At 44.2% G+C, this 16074-nt stretch overlaps 1 protein-coding gene across 14 annotated transcripts in view; it reads right to left on the bottom strand.

Moving 5' to 3' along the window:
• Positions 1-3174: 3174 nt before the first annotated feature.
• TNNT3 (troponin T3, fast skeletal type) overlaps positions 3175-16074 on the bottom strand; it is a 44540-nt gene continuing 31640 nt past the window's right edge. For 13 of the 14 annotated variants that reach the window (XM_026653899.2, XM_026653901.2, XM_026653903.2 and 10 more), the window contains 8 exons: positions 15245-15290; positions 13775-13891; positions 12248-12325; positions 11813-11926; positions 11279-11388; positions 10302-10392; positions 9495-9535; positions 3175-3559 (listed from right to left, as the gene is read on the bottom strand). In XM_026653899.2, the coding sequence (XP_026509684.1) occupies positions 3511-3559; positions 9495-9535; positions 10302-10392; positions 11279-11388; positions 11813-11926; positions 12248-12325; positions 13775-13891; positions 15245-15290 (646 nt within the window). In that variant the 3' untranslated portion in view covers positions 3175-3510. Of the gene's footprint in view, positions 3560-6399; positions 6441-9494; positions 9536-10301; positions 10393-11278; positions 11389-11812; positions 11927-12247; positions 12326-13774; positions 13892-15244; positions 15291-16074 lie in introns of all 14 variants that reach the window. The other variant, XM_029912038.1, reaches the window with a different exon arrangement.

Here is a 16074-nt window from a genome sequence, read left to right as displayed (position 1 = left end):
CAGGTCCAGCCTTAAAGGCATTTGAATGCAGCCATCATAGCCTGGGGCAATGTGGCGAAATGGGCTTGTTTGTTTCTTGCACAGGGAATCATCACTCACATCTTGTCCTAGTAAATGTAAACCAGCTGCAACCTGCTGTCTCTGCCTATGTTTTCCAAGGCAGCAGAGTTCAAGACCTCCAGCGTCCTCGTGTATGTGTTTGGTTAGTGGGCAAGGCAAATACAGTAGCTGTGATATATATTCGGGTTGTATTGTATTTGATACAGTGTTTCAATCTAGATTGAAAAATTAATTCCAATTGTCTTGCATAGGAGCAGTATTATGTGGACTAAAAACTGGATCAAAACCTTAAACAGGGCTGTGATTTAAATACTGAGTAGATGGAAGATCTATCTAAGCATGGTTCCTTAGTTCAGGCTTAGGCCAAGTCTACACTTAAAAATTAGATTGACCTAGCTACGCGCTCAGGTTGCCCTGAATGCCATAGTTAGGTCAACCTATCTCCTGGTGTAGATGCTGCTAGGTCAACAGAAGCTACTTCGTCTTGGAGAGGTGGATTAACAACATCAATGGGGGAAAAAACCATTGATGTACAAAGTATCTACACTATGGCACTACAGCTGCATATTTGCAGTGCCGTAGCTGTGCCGCTCTAGCAATTGTAGTGTAGACATACCCGTAGTTAATTATCCACCACTTCTTACTCAAAGAGGGAGTAAACAGCACATTAATGAAATTCACAATGATACTAATTTTGGAGAAGTTGCAAACCCTAGTGAGGACTGAGAAATAATACCAGGAGACCTAGATAGATTAGAAATATGGTCAGAAAATAACCCAATAAGATTCACCTTGGAAAAATTAATGCTACTATGTGCGTGGGGAAAATAGTTCAATGGAAGAGATTGGCTTGTGAAGAAAGATTTAGAAACTGCGCCAAGTTTTCATCTCTAGTTTGACTAAGAAACAACTAAAAGAGGACTGGAAGGGACCTCCTGGGTCATTAAGTCCCGTCCTTTGCTATTGCAGGCAACCCCATCATATAATCCTGATCGTAATTGTATCAAGCACCATCTTAACACTTGTTAGGTTGTTTGTCACACACACACACACCCCACCCCACCCCCCGCATTGGAAGGCTGCTCCAGATCATCACTCCTCTGCTCGAAATCTTCTAATTTCCAGCCTAAATTTATTCATTGCCAGTTTATACCCATTTGTTGTTGTGACAACCCTGTCCTTTAGCTTAAATAGTTCTTCACCCTTTCTGCTGTTTATTCCCCCAATGTATTTATAGAGAACAGTCAATCATATCCCCTCTCAGCTTTTGTTTTACTAGGCTAAACAAATCTCTCTCTTATAGTCTCCTCTCATGAGATAGGCTCTCCATTCCTCTGATCATCCTAGTGGCCCTTCTCTGCACCTGTGCCAGTTTGAATTCATCATTCTTGAACATGGATAGCCAGAATTGTACACCAGAATTGAAGGGTGCAAACACCAGGCTAGAAGAATTACAGTGTGGAACAAAGGAGAATGGTGAGCAGTATTGGGAGACAATTAAGAAAGCAAAACAGTAGGCTAAGTATCCAGCAGAAAATTCCACATACTGAGATCTATTAGGTTATGAAATAGTTTCCCCAATGGAAGTGGTGGAAACCCATTGTTTGGAACATTTAAAACTAAACTGGACAAAATACTAGATAATGTACTGTAGGAAGATTGTATATATATATATATATACACACACACACACACACACACACACACAGAAAACATGAAACAATGGGTGTTAACATGAAACAATGGGTGTTACCATACACACTATAAGGAGAGTGATCAGTTAAAGTGAGCTGATTTGCTCACCTTAACTGATCACTCTCCTTATAGTGTGTATGGTAACACCCATTGTTTCATGTTCTCTGTGTATATATATATCTTCCTACTGTATTTTCCACTACATGCATCCAATGAAGTGGGCTGTAGCCCACGAAAGCTTATGTTCAAATAAATTTGTTAGTCTCTAAGGTGCCACAAGTACTCCTGTTCTTTTTGCGGATACAGACTAACACGGCTGCTACTCTGAAACCTGTAGGGCAGTGGCTCTCAACCTTTCCAGACTTCTGTACCCCTTTCAGGAGTCTGATTTGTATTGTGTACCCCCAAGTTACACCTCACTTAAAAACTACTTGCTTACAAAATCAGACATAAAAATACAGAAGTGTCACAGCACCCTATTACTGAAAAAAATCTTACTTTCTCATTTATACCATATAATTATAAAATAAATCAATTGGAATATAAATATTGTACTTACATTTCAGTGTATAGTATAAAGACCAATATAAACAAGTCATTGTCTGTATGAAATTTTAGTTTGTACTGACTTTGCTAGTGCTTTTTATGTAGCCTGTTGTAAAACTAGGCAAATATCTAGATGAGTTGATGTACCCCCTGGATGACCTCTGTGTACCCCCAGGGGTACCTGTACCCCTTATTGAGAACCATTGCTGTAAGGAACAGTCCTGCATTGGTCTCTGGAGATGGATTGGATGACTTAGCAGGGCTTTTCCATATCTATCCTTCAATGATTGTAGGTGTTCTTTTAACTGTCGATGGAGTTTCTGCCTATTACTGCAGCAAAAAGGAGATGAGACTATATTAGAATGACTTCTTATTAGAAAGGTGTAATTCAATAGCCTTCCTCATTTGTTAGTGAAAAATGTTACCATTTCTGATCCCATTTGGGAACCTAAAATTTCATCCAACTTGGGGGCACCAGAAACTCTGAAAAGTTAATGATAGTTAGAAATATATAAAGATAGAAGTTGGCCAGCACTTCTGCTTCCCCTCTTCCCCATCATGATGAACCAAACACAGGGCAAATAAAACACCCAGTAGAAATCTGACTTCTTGAAGCCTTACTTTACCAAGTGCATTTTATCCTGGGTGTTTTTGTGTTCCCTCAGAGAGCATCTTTGCTGAATCACCCAGATCTGTCATGTTTTAATATTAGATTTTAGACTTAAATTTAAGTTTTCATTGCCCTAATAGACGCTTTTATATAATGTTTGAATGAATTGCACTTGAACATCCCCTTGGAGTCTTTGCAACGTTGGATACAATTTTAATCTATTGGAATTGAATAGAAGAACCCGAAACGGCAGTCATGAGATATATAATTGAAGTAGGTATCGGTCACACTTTATTTACAAAATCCAGAGATTCATACATAGCAATCTACGGGAAGCGGAGGGCTAGTGTCAGGAAAACAAAGGACACATGAAGCAGGAAAGGTGCCAGCAGGGAGTCATCTCTGTTCCACGGGGACCTCCTTCCTTTTAGTTCAGGACGCTGCTGGAGTCCTTAAAAAAGGAGTAGGCAATCCAGGCTGGTGGTGTAGTTTTGCTCAAGCATGGGAGTGAAATTGATTTGAGAAAGGGGTAGGGGGAGGCCAGCGATGTTTAGCCACGCCACCGGGGATGATCCTGCCTGCAGTCACCTTCTGTTTCTTTACTTCCAGCGCCCTCCAACTTTGCCCTTGGCTCCTGCTTTCTTGCTGCTGTCGTACAGAAAGAAGGAAAACACATCAGTGTGAGTGCTGCAGAAAAGTCCTCTGACCTTTTGTCTTTTCAGTCAGCTGCTACTTTGCTGAGAAGCTCTAAACCTCAAGTCAGCAGAGTGAGCTGATCAGATAGCCTATGAATTGGATGCACCTGCTCCAGAGCAGATGTAGCACATTCTGAGGAAAGAGATTATCGTGGTGGGAGCAGATTTTACTTGGGGTCTTCGGAGGATGGCCAGGAAGTATAGGAATGGAGGGGTCAGAGGCTTTGCCGCTTACTGAATTGAATGCTCAGAGAGCAGGGGATCCTTGAAACTAGCTGACATGGGCCCCAAACTTCAGAGTGCAGAACCAGTTCCAGATCTGAACATTTCCCAAGTTCAGATCTGGATTATGGGTTCAGGTGCAACTCTGGAAATGGAAAGGACTTCCTCAGGACTGTGCCAGTACAGTACCCAGAGGCCCAAGTCACCTGACAATAGAATCTTAGAAATTATTCCCATGCAAAATGATCAGAACAATATTTAAATACAACTAAGGCTGAATAAAAGAATTGCTTTGCCATAGTAAAGGGGACTGAAGTCCCCCATACAATGCCTGGGGAATGTAAAGAATTATAAAATGTTTTAACACATGCAAAGAGATTATTCTGGTTTCCCAGAATTACGTGTCCTCTTCTGACCCTCATTGGTACCAGTAACCCAGTCTTACTGGGGGATGTATGGATGCAGTCTCCATATGATCCTCAAGCTAAGGCTTGTAAAGCACCCTGAGGAAATGATTACCAAGTAATATCTTCTTGCATGCAGAATAGCATTTCAACATGCAATCCACTTACCTTCCTGCTGTGAAACAGATGCATGCCTGCTTCCAGGTGTGTTCCAAGTGAGAAAGTTAGTCTGGTTAGGCTCTGCACTGTGTCAGCAATGGGCCACTCTGCAATGCACTTGTGCATTGCATAACCCGTACCCTTCCATCCCAAACATACACCAATAAGGCTACTTCTTGAATCAAACCACTTGCAAGCTGTTTAATCTTTTTGGTGCTAAACGGCATAGCAAGGGTGCCGAGCAAACACATCTGTGTGGCCAGTGGAAGCGGATAGCAAATGTTGTGATGTTTGGAATGGATGTTGGTTGGAATGGATGTTTCCAAGGAAGCTGCATTCGGAACACATGTTCCTCGAGGCAGCAGGGAAGGGATTAAAAGGCAACAGCAGAAGGGTATATTTAGCATGGCTATATAGGCCCCAACTTACAGTGGGTTTGTTCAGGAGCAGTAGACTTATGTATGGGAGAGTCTTCCATAGAGACTCATACATACATACAGTGAATACTTTACCTCTCAACCAATTTAGAATAGAAGACAGTCTATTCCGAAAATTGACCTTTTACATGAGAGACAAGGGGTTATTGTCCGTTTACTCAGAGAATATCCTATCTGACATTTTATTAAGCTCAGTCTTCTTTAAACTCATCTCGTTCTCCGTTTTCCTGGCTTTTGGACTGGATCAAAAATCACTGTAGAAGCTGCATGCCTAACTGTCAGCTCCCCAAATTAATGCAGCGCTCTTGTCACTTCGAGTTTCACAAGGCCTAAGATGTTTCACATTCTACCTGCCTTTAGACTATGCTTATGGGGGGTTATTGTTCCTTAAAACAAAAAGGGAGCATACAAGGCTAATACACCAAGATGAAAGACTTTTACTTTGGAATGTCGTGCTCCGTTTCTCACCGAGAAATGCCCCATAATACCTGGAGGGATCCACAATCGTACCTTTTCAAATGAAGTACCATCACACCCAGAAGAACCATCTCTGGAAAGAGATACTTCCAGGAAAAATATCACCTCTTTGGATAATTGGGAGGGTCCCTAGCATGGTAACATTTCATGTTGGTTTTCTGGTAGTGAGATCAGAAGACATAGGAGGAAGAAAACGACCCAGATGAGCCACTAGCACAATCTTGCAAGGTTCTATGAGACCCCATACTCCTATGAAGTAAATACATCAAGCCCTCTGTTTGGAATCTACAGAGAACTGCACCCAAAATGTTACATTCATTTGACATTCCAGTGTGAATGGGGGGCGAGGGAAAGAATGTTTGGTCCTTGGTGATACCTATATCTTTGAGTCATTTGCATGACCGGAGCTCTTCATGGTACAGAGAAAATGCAAAGAGCAGATTTCAGCATTCGGAGAGCTTCCCTCCCCTTCTTCACAAGACTCCTCCTCCTCCTTGCCTTTTACTTCTCTACACACCCCTCCCTCCCCCAGCCCCTTGTCTCTGATGTATTGAGGTCTCCTGATGAAAACATGCAACAACAAAGACATGGGACTCACAAGCAGGAAAGAAATTAAATTAAAGAGGTAAGGTGGGGAAGGAAAGTGGGAAGTCATATACCAATGAAAAGGACCCACACCTCTGATCTCATGACATCCGTGTGACGGGGACCGGGGTAACCCTGGATGTCAGTCTTATTACACACCTTTCCTTACAATCTCAGCAATCACTTCTCCATCCTGTATAAGCAAGGACCATTTCCGCTCCTGTGTTCAAAACACTTCAGCCAATACAAACAGTCACAGCTTGAGCGGCTGGCATCTTTGCAGCGATTGTGGGAAGGTGTGTGCATGGGAGATGATGGTTCTTTTACATTAGGTTATGAATTCACTTCAGTTTGACCATCATTTTCTAAGGGTGGGGGCGGGTTGGAGGTTGCCCTTCCACTTCTCGCCTCATTCCCTTCTGAGAAGAAAATGTCAGCATCAAAGCTGAAGTGTCCGCTGGAACACTGAGCGGATATCCCAGACTTTAGGCTGGGACATAGGTACTTACTGCTTCTGGGCCTGATCAATCCGGTTCCTGAGGGTGGTGATCTGCAAACAACACACACGACTAGGGTTTTTAAAGGGCTCTGCCAAGTGACCTGGTTTCCCCGTGGGGAGGGAAGTGGTTTACCTGGCTGGAGGTCTGGAGACAGGTGCCTGTGATGGGGAGAAACTCTTTCTTTTCAAATGAAAACTCTCTTGAGTGAGATGTTGCTAACTAGCAGTAAATTTACAAGCTAATTTCATGTTTTACAAGGAGGCACAGATGAGGGATCCAACTGAAAGGACGGTGCTGATGCCCTTGTTAAAATAATTAATTAGTTCACATACAATGGAACCCAGTTATGGTGAACTCACGTATAGCCAAACTTCAGGTAAGTGACCTAGGAAGTCATAAATTGGCCATTTTGAAAGCTCAGGAGACCCTGAGAGGTGTGATCTCCTTGTGTGTGCTGTCCTCACCCTCCCGCCAACCCAGCTGTAAATTTACCAGGTAGCTAGCAACATTGAAGTGGAAGGTGGGGTTGACCTGGACAGGTGAGAAATTGGAAACAGAAAAGCTCCAAAGCAGGAGACAAACAAGTGAGTATGCTCAGCAACGAATAACTCCAGGGCTTTCATGAGAGGGGAAGTATATTGGAGGGGTTCAGGCTGCCCTTCCCTCCACCCATCAATATCATATAAAGAGACTGCTGCACTTCGGGAATGAGAGATACTCCAACTGAGGAGTATTACTGGGCTTAGGCACATCATGATATCTTGATAGTTAGACTCCACGGGTCCTGTTGTCTTCAGTGGGCTTTGGATCCGGCCCCAAGGATGATGGGGCATGTGCTCTCCTAGTACTTTCTGCAGGCTAATTAGTAGAGCAGCTCTGGTGCTGATTTGGGGGCAGGAAGTAGAGAATGCACAATGCAAAACCCTTTCCAGACATTTATCTAATAGACTGAAGGGTTCCCAAAGGGGATAGAGAGGAAATATTAGAAAGGAAACACAGTAACCATAGAAAGAAGGGCTGGAGTGGGGGATTTGAGGTCCTTCCCAAACCATCTTCCAGATCGTGGCAATTTGTGGTGTGGTAATACTTGTGTTCCATTGCCCCTGGGGGAGGATTCATAAGGAAGATGAGCTCATCCTCTCTTAATCATGGTGGAATTTTAGATTTGAACTAGATGCTCAGGAAAGTGAAGGGCTAATACACAAAGCACCAGCTAGACCCAATGTGTGGCTGCTGTGTCGTTTTGCCTGAGTTAGCACCTCAGTCTTGACATGCAGCCTTGCTATTCCAGTCTTCCAGTGATCTTTGTGCTCTAAATATATGTCCACTAAAAACTAGAATGTGTCTACAACCGACTTCTGTTCATTTCATTTTTCCTGTGTAACCCAATCAGGATCAAACCCTGGTTTCCAGAGGTGAAAGTTAACCTGCAGAGTCCCCTCCTCCCCCCACTTCTGCTCTTGGTGTAATTCAGAATTCTCCATTGCCTCTGGACTCCATGTTCTGAGCAAACTCACAGTCCAAGAACTGATGACCCAGCAAGGGTCGCATGGCATTTGAAATTCCCAGTGCTTGAAACAGGAAAAGATCACATTTCAGGATGGTCTGCCATCCCGGATTTCCTGGGCCAAGTTTTCCCATGGCAAACAGAAAAAAAGAAAGAAAGAGACTGAGACATTAGAGGCAACAGGACAACATCAAAAAAGAAAGATCTGCTGCATTCTGTACTTACTCACGGTAGTTTAAAAATCCACTCCTTGGATTTGAGTCATTTATCGCAATTGGGTATTTTTTTCAGACCTGGCAGAGATTCAGCTTTGCCCTTCAAACTGACTCAAGGGCTTGAGACTCACCTTTCCTGCTAAACCTGTGACCGTAGGCACAGCAGTCAGTGTCTTACACAGTACCAGTAAGCATAGGGGTACATCTACACTGCATTTTAAAACTTTCAGCACCAGGTCTCAGAGACCAGGTCTAAAGACTAGGGTTCACGGGACTCGTGCTATGGCACTAGAAACACCAGTGTAGACAAAGCAGCTCAGGCAGGAGCTCAGGCTCTGAAGCCCAGTCCCCACCACAGTCTCCACTGATCTCCAGCCTGACCTCAAACATCTACACAGCTGTTTTTAGCACAGTAGCACAAGCTCCAAGAGCCTAAGTCTGTAGATCTGGGCTCTGAGACTCTCTTACACGAGTTTTAAAATGCAGTGAAGATGTACGCATAGAGGCCAGTGCTTAAAACCAGGCCCCCTCACTGTCATCTTGTGTGTCCAATTTTCTTCCTTTTTCTCTCCCTTGCTTTCTTTGTTATTTTATGTCTTCTTCTCTTTTTCCTTCTTACACTTTCTCTTCCCATCTCTCTCCTTTCTTTCTCAGTCTTCTCTGCCTTCCTACTCATTCTGACCTTTCTTCTTTCTGTCTTCTTTTCTCCTCTCACTCTTTCTTTATTACACTCTTTGCCCTCTTCTCTTTTTCCTTTTGTACTTTCTATAAGCTACAGAGCTCTACAGGAAAGCATGCAGTCTGGACCTTTCAGCAGTCAGTTCTACACAAAGCCAACTTAGAATAAGGTAAGTTAATTTGTGCTTCTCTGGTTTAAGGAGCAGCCTGCTTTCTCTCTCTGTTTTGGGGGTTCTTGTGTGTTATTCTAAATTCTAAGAAATTTAGTGTTATGTTGCAACCTTCCAGCAAGAGTATTTTTCTGTTTTTATCTAATTTCTCTGTATGTATGCCAAGAACATAATTCTCACTCTATCTATGGTGCTGCTGCATTCCATTTAAACTAGTGGGATGTCATGCAGTGTCCAGAAGATTCATTCCATCTGAGCATACATGAATCATCCAACTGCAGCTGTTAAACACCACTGTGATTTTGTGCCACTGTTCAGACTACACCCTGCTTTACAAGAATGGAAGGTGAGAGAAAAACGAAGTGAAGGGAGACACGCAAGACTCAGTCTCCTCGTCCCTCAGCCAGATGGAACTGAGTGCCAGTGCGCTGTCCACCTGCGTGCGCAAGCGCGCAAAATCTCGCCATGCGGGAGGCTCATGCATTTTAGCAGACTTCGCTGCTCCTGTCACATGGGCGAACTCTTTGTACTTACAACTTGGATAGCGCCTGCACCCTGCTACGTAGTGATGTAATCTAAGAGAGATTAAGATCATCATGTTGGTGTGGGTTGTTCTCAGTCCAAGTATTTAAAAAAAAAATTGAAAAAAAGAAGTGAAGAGAGAGAAAAGCAGCCAGAAATATCGATCCCAGCAGGATCTCGGTCACTGAAGTTTAGTGCAGTCGAGTATGGGCATATCCCATTATCAGACTTGAAAGGGACATGTCAGCGCTCTGATACCATGTGACACTTCAGTAAAATGCACATCTATTGAGGCACAGATTTCATCAAGGGCCTCCTAAGAGTTCAGTCCACAGGGGGTCATTTCCGTCCCACTCTTTTTGTTTTAACTCTATGATGGAAATAAAAAATCCAAAATTTAAGTATGAAATTGAACATGTGATTAAGAAAGTCACTTGCTGATGGAGACAGGCAACTGAAAGAGTCTGACCAACCCCTTTTCACACCTCTCTTCCAGACTAATAAACAATGGGGTTTTTCTTTTCCCATTGTGGGGCGTCTCGTTTTCATAGATTCTGGTCTAATCAATTTCAACTTTAAGACTCAATTGCGGCCTGCTAATAGTAGCCCCATGCATGTGGTAGGTACACAGTTATGGAAAATATGATTCCAGTGTGCCATGCACGGCTCTGGCAATTTACTCTCCTGAGTAAATATTCCAAGTTGTGTGTGGAAGTAGCTTAATGACATCTCCACACATTTCCTATGTGGGGTTCACAGCTTCCTGCAGATTGGACCCAGAGGTGACTGGTGCCATCACCAACTTGCTTCTCAACCCACCTCATATTTTTGACTCTTCATCTTCTCTGCAAATTCATACTTCTCAGTTTCCAGCTGGTATAACCAATCCCACAGTTCCTTGGCCTTATCCCTATGCATTTAGGAGGGAGGAAGACAGGAGAAATATTTCACACATTTGAAATGTCACGTGTTTGCTGTGGCCCTCAGGACACTAGTAGCAATTTTTTTTAATTTTTTTTTTTTGGGTGTAGCATGTACCACTTCCCCTTCAAAACTCCTCCCCGCTTCATGTCACTCACTATTTTTATGGTCAGATTTTATTTTCCTCAGCTTTATCCCTTTTAACATTTTAGCCTTGCACTGTTTCCCCTATTAACACCCTTTCACAAGTTTATTTATTTACTTGGCTCTGTGTCTCTCACTAAAGAACCCAGGGGAAATGGAGAGAAAGTGGTGAGTGGGATTCCAAAGCTTGAATGAGCAATTGGCTGTGCAACTGGCATGGTAGCTTTCACCAGGCTAAGGTGGATAAGCAAAACTGACCCAGTGTAACATTAGTTAGAGATTGGCTTGGACCAGAACACTAGATCCCTCGAAGCCTCCAAATGCTGAGAAGGTTCACATCTAGATCTTCGCAGTGCAGACCCATCTCTACTATTACTGATGTTGGCAGAGGCCTGCTCTTCTTCCTTGGATTGCAATACTCCTACAATTATGACACTAACCACATTACAAACAGCCCTTTCTATTTCTGGACATCCACCATTGTTCTGCCCCGTCTCCACCAGGGTTGGCTCTTCTGTAGGGTGGCATTTCTAAAGTGGCCCCTACCCATTCCTTTTATATCCCAGGGCACACAGGTACTCCCACAGCACACTCTCTTTCTATATCCCTTCAATGTGGGAGGCCCCAGACCACTAGAAGAAATTTCTGTGTGTCCTCATTCAGATCTGTCAGTCTTGACCTCCCTGAGAAATCATCTAATCTACCTGCAGCAAATGAAGATGGCATGTTACCTCAGCTTATCTTCATTCAGGTGGTCAATGTTTAGTGTTTTGCGCCTCTCTGCCAGGATCTTCTTCTTCATTTCCCTAGCAGTCTGCTTCTTTCCTCTCTTCTGGTCAGCCTGCAGGAAACATATGCCCAGAACATCAGTGGATGCTGCCCTGAACAAATTCAGGATGAAGTAAGGAGATATTGTGGAAGGGCTAAGGAACCATGGACACGTACTGGAGCATTTCCAGGCAGATGCACTGGGGCCATTCTGGAGACATTAGCACATTCCCAACCACACTTACTCCACAGGAGCTGAGAACCTCTTAAAAGTTTTGCAATGGCCTTGAAACCTCAGGGAATCACAAGCAGTTATAGGAGTTGTCATGAAAATCTAAGGGATCCCTAGCAACTGCTGGAACAAACTTACTGAATTCCTAATGATTGGTAGAGAATTTAGGAGACTCAAGGGGGACAGAGAGGTACGCGAGTGGTGATAAAATTCAGAGAAGTGTGTTTAGTGCCTCCCTATTTCATCCATTGATCAATGCCTTTACCTTTGCCAAATAGCTGCTGTATGTGGCACCCATGGAGGTCAGAGCCTTCTTTTTCTTCAGGTCATCCTCAGCTCTTCTCTTAGCATCTTCTTCCTCTCTTCTTACCTTCTCCTCCTGCAGAATGCACCATAGAAAAACAAGTTGCCGAAAGGACTTTGGCTGGGGGAGCCCACACCTACTCCACTAGCAGCAGGAGTCACTGCAGGGAATGATGTAGAAATGTATGCATCTGGGAAGTTACAGCTGCTTCCTTCCCAGGCTCTGCCCAGTTAGCCTCACCGTAATGAGGAGAATATCAGTATCTTCTCTGGTATTCCTGAGGCAGGTGGGACCTGCAGCTTTTCTCCATCTCCTTTCACGGTTCCTGAACAAGGTCTGAGCCCAGGTACTTTCTTGTTATGTGTCAAGAGGAAAACAGAAAGCAGAGGCACGTACCGCAAGCCTGACCTGACGGTCCTTCTCATTCTCAGCCCGGATTCTTTGTTGTTCTGCCCTTTCGGCTCTGCGTTTCTCCTGCCCGAAACAAAGGAAGAGGCATAGAGTCATCAGTATGTGGTTTTATTCGTCTCCAAAGCTTTATAAAGGACTTCAGTTTCTATATTAGGCAGTGGACCTTTCCCATTACTTTACCAAAACGTGCAGGATGAGGCGTATAGCCAGCTGAAGGACCTCAGGTGAATTCCATGACTGTAAAACACCTGGGAGGCTGAGAACAGGGATGAGTTACAATGAGTGTGGTCACGTCTGTGCAGTGTGGGACAGACTTCCCTCAAGCCATAATTGAACAAGTAGAATAGATTGTCCATCTACAGAGGGGACCTGAGGCTAGCAGGTGGTTTCTACACCTGTTTTCAAAATGGTTATGCCTCATCCACCACATTTAAAGTGCATTCGGACTGGACCAGTTTAAAACTGCACTGAAAACCAGTCAATGAAAAAAATGGTTTTTGTCCCAGTGTAGTTAGGGGCTAGATTGACCATATCTTGCAATCCTTGCCTTATCTAAGGTTGGAAGAGGATTATCCTTATGTATGTCTGAGTTTCAGGCCCATGGGAGACTGGTCTTCTCCCATATGTAGCTCCCACAGCTTATCCTCTGTTGTTATAACATGTATGTGTGTGAGTGCATTAAGTGCTCCTATAAGTGAGGAAATGATACCATTGCCTAGAACCAGACATTATATAGGCACTAGCTGTGGTATCAGTTCCTCATTTGTGGCAGCATCCAAGCTTCCCATTCACAGCTTAGTCAAGTCCCCTCAATCAGGCCTAAAGCAACCCATGCTATCCTAGTTATGGGCTTCACACACAGCTCTGTTAATGCACCTCTGTTCTGACCTGCAACACCCTTGATGTTCTAGTTCTGAGTCCCACCACACACATCTGCCATTTTACCTCATCCTTGACCTGCCTAAGCCCTGCTACTCCAGTCTTAAGTCCACCTCATCACTTTACCAATTCACCTCAGACTTGGCCTGCAGCAACCTCCTCCTGGATATGTCAGAGCAGAAATGGTCTATGGTCCTGAGCTGTGCTTAACTGTATATGGTGTTTTGTGGTATAAACAAACACACCCCTAAGGAAGGATGAGAAGACCCAAGACTTATTTTCATTTGGGACCTAACCCAGGTTTGCATTTAGCTGTTCAGAAATGAGAGGCTAGTGCACTGACCCAAGCCTCATTAAGGCTATCACTGCAAGGTGTCCTAGATTTCCACCTTGGCACATGGGCACAGTCCACTCTACACCAGCCAAAAATGCACAGCCATTATCTTGATCACATTGGGAACAACAGGCGGTCACCTTGAAGGACTCTCTTCCCCTATTCTCCTATCTCCACTTATTGGATAGAAGAAGCAATTTGGTCTGTAAGGTTCCAGTTCAGTTTTGAGTCTCTGAGGTAATGACACACACTATCCTCCTGAAGTAGACATCACTGGGGATGGCACCATAGAGACTTACAATTCTTTCCTTCAGGGCAAGCAGTTCCTCCTCTTCCTTCTTCCTGCCCTCGAAGTGATTGTCAATCAAGGCCTGCAGTTCAACCAGGTCTTTGTTCTGCCTCTTCTTTTGGATGTCCTGAAGGAGCAGTAAGGTGTTATTACAATAACAATCTAACAATGGTGCAGCTCCTTCCATCTGAGGCTCTCAGCACCCTGTACAAAGGTGGCTAAGTACTAACAGCCTCATTTTACAGATAGGGAAATTGAAACACAAGGGGCATCATTTGAAGGCCAATGAAGTCAATGGGAGCCTTTCTGTTGACTCGGGTGCTGAATCAGGGCCAGAGACATTTAGTGGCTTGCCCAAATTAATAGCCAGTGGTAAAACAAGGGACAGAGCCCTTGTTTCCCAGCTCCCACGTCCTCACGTCAATGGACCATCCTTATATATTTCTCTGCATGCTCCTCATTTTACCTGAGTATTCCTACACCAGTCAAAATGAAAAGAAGCTTCATTTACTTGTGGACAAGGTGAACACTACCGTGACCCTGAATGATCATATAACTTATCCTGATGTAATCATGTACCGCTCATCATCTTTTCCTATTGACTTACTAGAAACATATTTGGGTCCATGCTTGTTTGGTTATTTGGTGGTGCCATTCTGAGCACTATTTCTCAGAATTGATACAACCTGCCTCAAGTGTGTGGATTCATTACAGGCACATGCACTGCTGGGAAAGCCTCCTCCAAGGGTCTTGCTTCTTTAAATCTCTTTTCTGCTTATAGGTGCATTCTTGGGGGGGGGTTGGTTTTTTGTTTGTTTGTTTGGGGGGTTTTTAGGTTAAATCTATTGTGTGGCCTATTAAAGGAAAAGTGTTTTTTTACCCATGAAAGCTTATGCACAAATAAATCTGTTAGTCTTTAAGGTGCCACTGGACTCCTCGTTGTTTTTGTGGATATAGACTAACATGGCTATTCCTCTGATAAAAGATATAACCATTTCCCATGCACTATGGCGGTTTCTTGATACCATGAAAGCCCTTTCCTGGCCACTCATACTCCAAAGCTAATTTTATTTCATCATTCTTGAGTCAGGGGAGCTGCCTGGAACACTAAGCAAAAAGACAGGACTAGGACGTGATTGAAAGGGCAATTGGATTGTCCTTGAGAAATAATTAACTGATCAAGATAAAGATCACAATAAAGGTCTGCAAGGAAGGAGATCTAAAGGCTTTCTAAGCAGTTACTAATTCCATTTCCACCCTTCAGATTTCTCTTTCCAAGATGAATTAAGATATAAATACAGCTGCACAACTAAAGCAATGTGTAAGAAGGTTTTTCAGATTGGACCCCAGATTAATCTTTCACTGAAAATAGACTCCTTTTGCCCTTGGCTACATGGCAGTGACATTTTCACAAAGGCTAGTAGCGATGCAGGGAGAGCTGGGCGTGTGTATGTGATGGGCATGTGTCAGGAATACTTACATCAAAGTCTACTTTCTCACCCTCTGGTATTTTAGGAGCAGTCAGTCTGTAGGGGATGAAAAATAGAAGGAATTGAACCTCAAAAAACCAAGAGATTAACTAATTTACCAAATGGAGCCATGCTGAGGGAGAAATGTCGATGGGGAGGTACAGCTGAAGCTATGGCTTGATTGAATACTATGCTGGAAGTAGTGCTAGGGGACAATCTGCACTGTCCCCCACAGGAGGAGGAGGAGAAATGACCCAATAGATGGCGGGAAATGACCCAATAGATGGCGGGAGATGACCCATCCCAAATGTTTATGGGGTTATCCCATTTTGCACAAAAAGGCACAGAATGGGACAACTCACATGTAAAGTTCCATGAGGCTGCTAACACAAAGAGAACACTGCATTACCCATCCTGGGATGCTGGCTTGGTGGAGACTCAGGGCACTGATCCACTAGAGCCAGAAGATGCCTGGGGAAACCTGGTCAATCCCTGTGGAGCCCAGGAAAACCCAATTGTGTTACCTGCCAGCAACACAGGAAGTATGGGTAACTCCCATGACATGCTGCCATTGGCTGCCCTGTCCTCCACATCCAGTTGCTGCAACTCATGCCCAGTGTCGGGTTTACAATAGCTCCAGTGGTTCCATGGAGCCGGGCTCATGCTCAGAAGGGGCCCCGGCCTGCTCCCCTTGCACTGCGCCCCGAGACCCCGCTGGCTCCCCCCGCCCACCACTTGCTCCTTTCGGCCTGCCCGCTGGCTGGCCTCCGGCTCTGGGCAATCTCTGCTTCCTACCACCCACCCACAGGGGCCCCACCTGTCTCCCCGGAGCTGAGCCACC

Source organism: Terrapene carolina, unplaced genomic scaffold (assembly GCF_002925995.2).
Source record: "Terrapene carolina triunguis isolate 2854851 unplaced genomic scaffold, T_m_triunguis-2.0 Scaffold171, whole genome shotgun sequence".
Classification (NCBI taxonomy): Eukaryota; Metazoa; Chordata; order Testudines; family Emydidae; genus Terrapene; species Terrapene triunguis.
Note: the sequence above shows the minus strand (reverse complement) of the source record. Positions and strands in the feature narration are given on the sequence as shown.